We start from the raw sequence: 7,209 nt of genomic DNA on the forward strand, positions 1-7,209 counted from the left end.
TTTCCTTTTGAAGCGACTTTGGTTTTCTGCTAACCCTTAAGGACACCAAAGCCTTACATATTCCTGGATACTAAAGGATTTGTGCCCCTATTAAAGCTCCCTGACCCTGAAACAATACTCCATTTACATATGGGGATAATTCTGCTCCTTTACAACTTCAGAATAAATGTATTTTACTGCTTCTACTCAAAATAATACATGCAAAATGCCATGGCCTCACCTTCAGTATTTCAGGTTCTTTGATGTCTAGAGCTCCTGCATTCCATCGCTTTTTCATACTGTGATGCAATCTGACATATTCATGAGTGCGTGGCGTAAGAAGCCAAATCACACAGACAGCTATCATAAATCCAAGGGCCATTCCAAAGAACAGTCCACTTAAGTAGCCAGGGAGAGGGGTAATAAAGTAAGCATAGACTAACAGTGTTAAGAAGTATAAAGTTTTGAGTGGTATTTTAGGCTGCTGCACATATGAATGATTTTCATCCTCACTGCCGAGCACAGTACCGCTCTCCTTGGTCATCTCTTGATCCAGTGAAGTTTCAGCAGGTTTATCGGTTTTGCTTTCATCCTCTAGCAAGGAAAAGTCCTCAGAATACAGTTCACAAAACTCCTCATCCTCTCTGCTTGCTAGTGCAGACAGGGAACATTTTTCAAGTACAAGTGAAGTTTTTGAACTCATGTCCTTTGTGCTTGCAGATTGAGAGCTTTTGGTCTCGGTCTCTTTTGGGTGCTCCTCGGCCACTTTCGACTGATCGTTCCTACCCAGGTTAGAGTCGCTCCCGCGGAAGTCCCCTTCAGAATCACATTCTTCCTCCTTAATGCTGTAGTTGTTATTGCTTTCCAAATGGCCATTCAAACTGGAAAGGTTTGAGAGTTCTGAAGCACTTGAAGATAAGGCTTTGGGCCTGTGGCTGCTACTTTCATCACCCATTATTTTGCTGAGCAGCTGAAGAGGCTCGTAGATTACTTCAGAAAGGCGTCTTTTAGTATCTTCAATCTTAGCCTCCATTTCAGGGACTTTAAAAAAGGACCGGGTGTCAGAGGGAGATGTCAGTGGAGATGAGGGGGCAGTTTTAGAGTCACCACCTGTAGCTCGAGGTTGAGTGAACTGTTTGAACAAATGTAAGTTCAGCTTCGAGTCGGGTGGCCTGTAAGACACAGCTTCAACTTCCGGTTTGGAAGTGTCTGTAGACAGAGACTTCACTAAGGTTTTCATCAACTGTCTATGTCGCATCGGTGGGGTGGGTTCTTTTGGTTCCACATCTGTTGAAAGGGACTTAACTAAACCCTTAAAAGGCTTTGAAGTAGAAACTGTGGATGATCCACCAGAGCAGACACCTGATCTGGAAGGGGATGAGGATGGGGAAGACGACAGGCTGGACTTCTGCTCCATATGTGGTGGCGCACCTGATGAGCTGACAGAAGGACACATGTGTGATGATGGAGACAGGACTAGTGGCACTGCATTGAATACTTGGGATGTGGAGGGAGAATCCAACAGTTTCACAGTCTCTGCAGTTGGCAGAATGGCAGGTGATGAGGACAGTGGTGATGCAGTGTTGGCCACGTCAAGCGAGGTAGCTGGACCAGAAAAATCATGGCCGGTATGCTCAAAGCAGAGGTCTTCCTTGGCTTCAAGTGCTGTTACAATGCTTTGGTCATCTAGTTCCTCACCAAGAAATTCTTTAAACTCCTCTTCCTCCTCTTCTTCCTCCTTCCCAAATGCAGAGAAATGAATAGTGATGGTTTCTCGGGAGACAGATCGCTGTACCTGCACTTTTGGTGTTGACTGCTTTGAGGACATCTCACCAGTTTTCTCTGCATGGCTACTGTTCTGACTTGTCATTGCAGGTCCCAGAGATGTGTCAGAGCCTGTGAAGAAAACGTAACACTTTGTTAAATGCCTTTTTTCCCCCTCCTCAAACATCCTTATTTTCAAGCACTAAGCCAAACGCAAGAGCTGGGTTGCATATTAAAACTCTGGACACACTTCACCCGGTGGATTTGAAGTTGTCTAGTAAAATTATGGACTGTTGCTGTAGAAATTGACTGCACGATAATTTCATTGAATAAAACATGTCTCTGTTTGAGTTAACATCCCCATCATATCTGCCTCATTCTCAGTATCACTGAACACAAGAATACATTTAAAGAAAGACAAGGAAAAAAACATGTTCAGAACAACTGGCAATCACGGATAGGAATGAAAAGCATTACCAGCCCCTCTGAGATGATCTTCCAAGAAGAATGTGACACCATTTTTAGTAGACAAAAACCCTCAAACTAAACCAAACCAAGTCCCATAACTACAACAAAAAAACAAGCACAAGATACATTTGCTGTGTATCTTGTATTGAATTTTGAAACAACAGGGACATTAAAAAACTAATGCTATTTAATAGAGCACATCTGTCTGGGTCAGTAGAAGGTATTTCATTACAGCATTCTGACTATCGATTGGCATTACAACACTCTATGTATTTCCAAGCCTTTAGGAACTCAAACCCAGCAGATATCCTACTGGCAGTGATTTCTCCCCTGCAAACGCAGGGTAAGGGAGCCTCTCCCTGCTCTGTGCAAGCTCACGTTTCCAATCCATTCCTAAGTATACATTTCTTTTTTACTGCCAGGGATTTGTTTGGGGCTTTTTTCCAGAGCAGATGTTGAGAAGCTTTTCCATAGCAAATACAAGAACGACATCCCAGACTACTTCTACTGCAACCACTACTGACAGCTCCTCCAGCAAGTGCTCTGTTTTGATAACAAACACATTTCATCAGGTTCTTGAACTTTATGTTTTTACCCCTTAAATCATTCAGACATTCACTTCTTACTGATCTCCATCTGTTTTCCTCACTCATTGCTTCCCCTTTTCTCCTCTCCCAGCTGTTAGAAGACGTGGTGCTTGCAGCCTACCACTTGAAGGAGCACAATTGTGAACTGTTTGCAGATCACATCAATACTTGCAGAAACAGGTTTTTGTTGACCCGAAAGCCACACTGTCCCCACCTTCTCTGGCTGCCTCTTTAGGTTTTCTTTGTTGCTCTTGATGCTGAAGATGTATGGTATCACTTTTATTTATGTGGCATGCAGGTCTGAGTAATAATCTTAGATCCTCAGGCTTTAAATTATTCAAAACACAAAACATTTACACAGAAGGGAAGGAGGCTGCTCAAAAAAATAATTCTTCTTCCCCCACAGCTTCAAACTTCGAATGCTTTTGCAGGGTGAAGTGAAAGAATTGCCAACCAACTAATACCACTTCCCCTTTTATGATCAGGCACCGCACTCCCAGCACCCACATAACAGCAGTTTATAATCCTCACCTACAGGCTTTGCTTTTAAAGCACTGCAACCGCAGGAAACAGCAGGCAGGCGAAGCGCAGACGCTGCCTGGGAACAGCGAAGCTTCCCCTGCCAGCCGCTTGCGCGGAGCAGGGAGGCAGCAGGCGCAGGAGCCGAGGCGGCGCTTCCAGCCGGCTGCCAACAGTCTCCAGCACGCAGCGCTGCACCTGCCGACCGACAGGACACCCAGGGAGAGGCCAGGTGTTGGGAAGCGCTGTGTCAAGTCAGGCCGTGACACCTTTTAGAAGTGTCACTACAGTAGCATGTGCCCTTAGGTCCCCAGCAATGACTGTGGGGAGTGCTGACAGCCATAGCCAGGCACCCAAGGGCTCTGTGCCTCCGCCCGCTCCAGCGCTGGCAAACTCGCTTCCTCCTCCCCGCTGCGCACAAGCACACACCCCACCCTGCCTCAGCTGAGCCCCAGAAACCACCTACTGCACAGCTCTGAGAAAGCAGACTGCTCAGACATGCCTGCTTCAGGCAACTACACAACCAGCTCTACAGATAAAGCAGAGCAATTATTTTCACATTAATGATTCAGAAAGTGATTCAGCTAACACACAGGAACTAACTCAGAAGAGCAGGTCGAAGGTGCACACACCACACTTACTTTACCCCCTAACAGCTCAATTTAGCCAATTCAGGGATCTTCAGAAGAGCAATTCCATAGGTTTCATAATCATCGGGTTGAAGGAACAGGACAGGATTGCAACAGTCAACTACTCCAATGCAACAGCCACAAGAGGGGAAAGGGTATGCTGGAAAACACTCCCATAAAAATCTGCAGCAAGGGTCAAAACTTGTCAGGGTCTTTTCTCTGCTTGTTGCTACTAAACACAGACCAAGCCCAGCATTTTCCATAAAGCAGAAATTCCTTTCCTGCTAGGCAGATAAGTCCTACAGGTTATTAAGAGGCACTGCTGTAATACTTTCCCCTGGCTCTGGCAGTTGCGTCAGAAGCAGCCCTAAATGCTTTTCAGGAAGCTGCTAATTTGATTATTGATAATGCCACAATTTGACTTCATACAGAGTGCCACCACTGTTCAAAGGGAAGATGTTCCCAACTGCTGTGGCTCTGCTTACCCACTAACCCCTCTGAGCCATCACTCTTTCAGCAGGCACCTCCTGCTCTGGCACACTGCCATCACCCAGATTGGGAAAAAAGCAGTTGCTCTTTGGGACTGGTTGGTCCAGTAATTGGCTAGAAAGCCAATTCCCATTTAACCCAAAGCGACCTCGCTGAAGCAGTGATCACAGCTACTGGGACATAATCTGACATCCAAGTTTTATCTCAATCAGCAGATTTATGGTATAAAAGACAAAAAAAGGATACAACCCCAAATTTTGGCACCTTTGTCAATGCCCATTCAGATTGCTAATTACAACAAATTAAATTCCCCTGGCACCTCAAGTTAATGTATTCTATGGTTAACATCCATTATTCTCTTTTCCATCCACCACTCATTACTTTTAAATGAACTCCATACAAAGTGTTGGTAATTACCAACACACAGTAGCCCTGTGAAATCCTTGTGTCAGGGATCCAGTTACCCAGCCTGAAGATAATACTTCAAAGCTCACTTTCAAGCAGGAGTCAGAAGGAAGTTTTGCTTCACCTTGCAAGTTCACACAACTGGATTTGAGATACAAAAGGGGGAGAAAAGAGGAAGAGAAACAACCCCCCAACAACATCTGACTTAAATCTGAGCACAGAAATTAAACATCAGTATGAAATCATCTATCGCTATCAAGTGCTATTAAAAGAATGGAGTCCAGTATGTTCAAAAGTAGTCAGCACTTGGAGGACAGCCAAAAGAGATTAAGCCACCTGCTATGGACTATAACATACCAACACACACCTCCAACAAAGGTCAACCAGGTTATCACAATTAAGCTGGTCAACACCTAAAATATCTCCCCCTCAGGAGTTCTCTGAGCTTCATAAAGAAACAATCATATTTTTGTGCCAATACTTGTAAAGTAAGGATGGTCCAGGTTAAATGGGCAGCATTTAGGCATGCTTAGGGATACATCAATGCCAAACCCTAAGCAAGATTTTAAAGTACCATTAATGAGATGATACTTCTAATCAAAACAATAAATCTCTCCTAGACTAGAAATAAGCCAGCAAGTTCAGCAGGAATGAGCAAAATAATGAAAGGCAGGTTGTTTCATGTTACCTGTATAAGTCTGTTCTATATTAACATCTCCCCCAAAGACCTAAGAAAGGTCAACTACCACACTAGATTCTCTGCCTTCACTGATAAAGATTAAATTAGTGTTATTCTTTCCTGTTCTCCTTCCATGACACAACACTGACACCCAAAACTTCATAAAGCTGCACTGCAGTTCAATTTTGGCAAACAAAAAAAGGTAAAGCAGTTAAAGGTTGTCTGGAAACTCGGGGAAAATCAAGTTCTTTCTATTTAATTCTTGTCTGTAGGCTGAAATGATGGGATGTTTATAAGAAAGTGAGCATTCTCTCAAACAGAGGAAATAAAAGTAGTTAAATCAAAGCTTAAAACATGCAATAAGCCCCAAAAGAACAGTGAAGAGTAGGCAGAGAAGAGTCACTTTATTTTGCAACATACTGAGGCATTTATTCTTTTAAAAACAAGAACATAGCAGAAACACAGAAACCAGGAGCTTTCTGCCAACAAAATAAATTAGAGTTGCAGGACAGGCTTCTCATCCCTCTGGCCCATAGCTCAAAGGCCACCAGTGAATTGAGAAGGCAGGCATGGTCCCAGAAGGCAGCACTACATTAAGAACAGGGCAGCAGCAAATCCGCTGTGGTGCAAGAGAGAAAACCATCCAGAAGCAGCCCTCTGGCAGTGAGAGCAGCACTTCCAAGCTGCCAGAGCCAGGAGCTGAAGCCTGTCAACACTGAGGCAAGAAGGGCTTGTGCAGTTCAGCAGCCTGATGACAAACTCAGAGGTTGCTGCCTTACCATCCTATCACTGTAGTGCTTCTCAATCACTGTGGGTCCAATTCTGCAGCACAACTGCACCTCTATAATTCAAAGGAGAAGCTGGAAGAGGCATGGAGCAAGTATTCCAAATGTTAGCTAGAAGCTGAGCCCAGAAACTGGTTTTTAATCTGAAGCTCTTCAAGAGCTCAATTTTAACACAAAACATTTCCCAACCAACTGCAATACTACTGGAGAAGCTCCTTAAGACTGTGAGCAGTACAGACATTGGTAAAACAGTGTGAAAAGAACTGCTGTAACAGCAAAAATCTGTTTACCATACAGTCAACTCATAAACTCACTTTCAATAACATCCAACTGCTCTTTGCAGTAGATTAAAACTACATCACTTTTTTTACTTACAGTTGGCACAAGGAAAAAGAAATTCTAGCACATTTTACCCTCTTTTCTCATCATCTCCTCCCACAGACTGCTTCACCCTTGTTTCTTTATCACTCATAATTACAAGCAACAAGTAGCATCTTTTCCTTCCAAAACACTCAACATTTTAACAGTACAAAGGGGCCTTTTCCTATTTCCCTCATACTCAGAACAACAGAATGACAATCAGATGGCCCCAGCCCTCTCCATCACAGATTTTAGAGATTCAGTTGTTTTCTGTGTAATACATTGTCTTTAAAAAGCACCTTCAAGTTTCTTTTTCCAGGTAACCAGTTGCTGGCATCAAAGAGGCCATCAAGAAAGGAACATTTTACAGACCTACAGAATCACAGAATGTCAGAGGCTGGAAGGGACCTCGAAAGCTCGTCCAATCCCCCATGCCAGAGCAGGATCACCTGGGCCAAATCACACAGAAACACACCCAGGCAGGTTTTGAATATCTCCAGAGAGGGAGACTCCACAACCCCCCTGGGCAGCTGATTCCAGTGTTC

At 44.0% G+C, this 7,209-nt stretch overlaps 1 protein-coding gene across 2 annotated transcripts in view; it reads right to left on the reverse strand.

Moving 5' to 3' along the window:
* Positions 1 to 7,209, reverse strand: part of TEX2 (testis expressed 2) — a 50,755-nt gene that overhangs the window by 27,852 nt on the left and 15,694 nt on the right. For both annotated transcript variants that reach the window (XM_064150564.1, XM_064150565.1), the window contains exon 2: positions 221 to 1,875. In XM_064150564.1, coding sequence (XP_064006634.1) covers positions 221 to 1,849 — 1,629 coding nt within the window. In that variant the 5' untranslated portion in view covers positions 1,850 to 1,875. The remainder of the gene's footprint in view (positions 1 to 220; positions 1,876 to 7,209) is intronic.

This window comes from Pogoniulus pusillus, chromosome 11 (assembly GCF_015220805.1).
Source record: "Pogoniulus pusillus isolate bPogPus1 chromosome 11, bPogPus1.pri, whole genome shotgun sequence".
Classification (NCBI taxonomy): Eukaryota; Metazoa; Chordata; class Aves; order Piciformes; family Lybiidae; genus Pogoniulus; species Pogoniulus pusillus.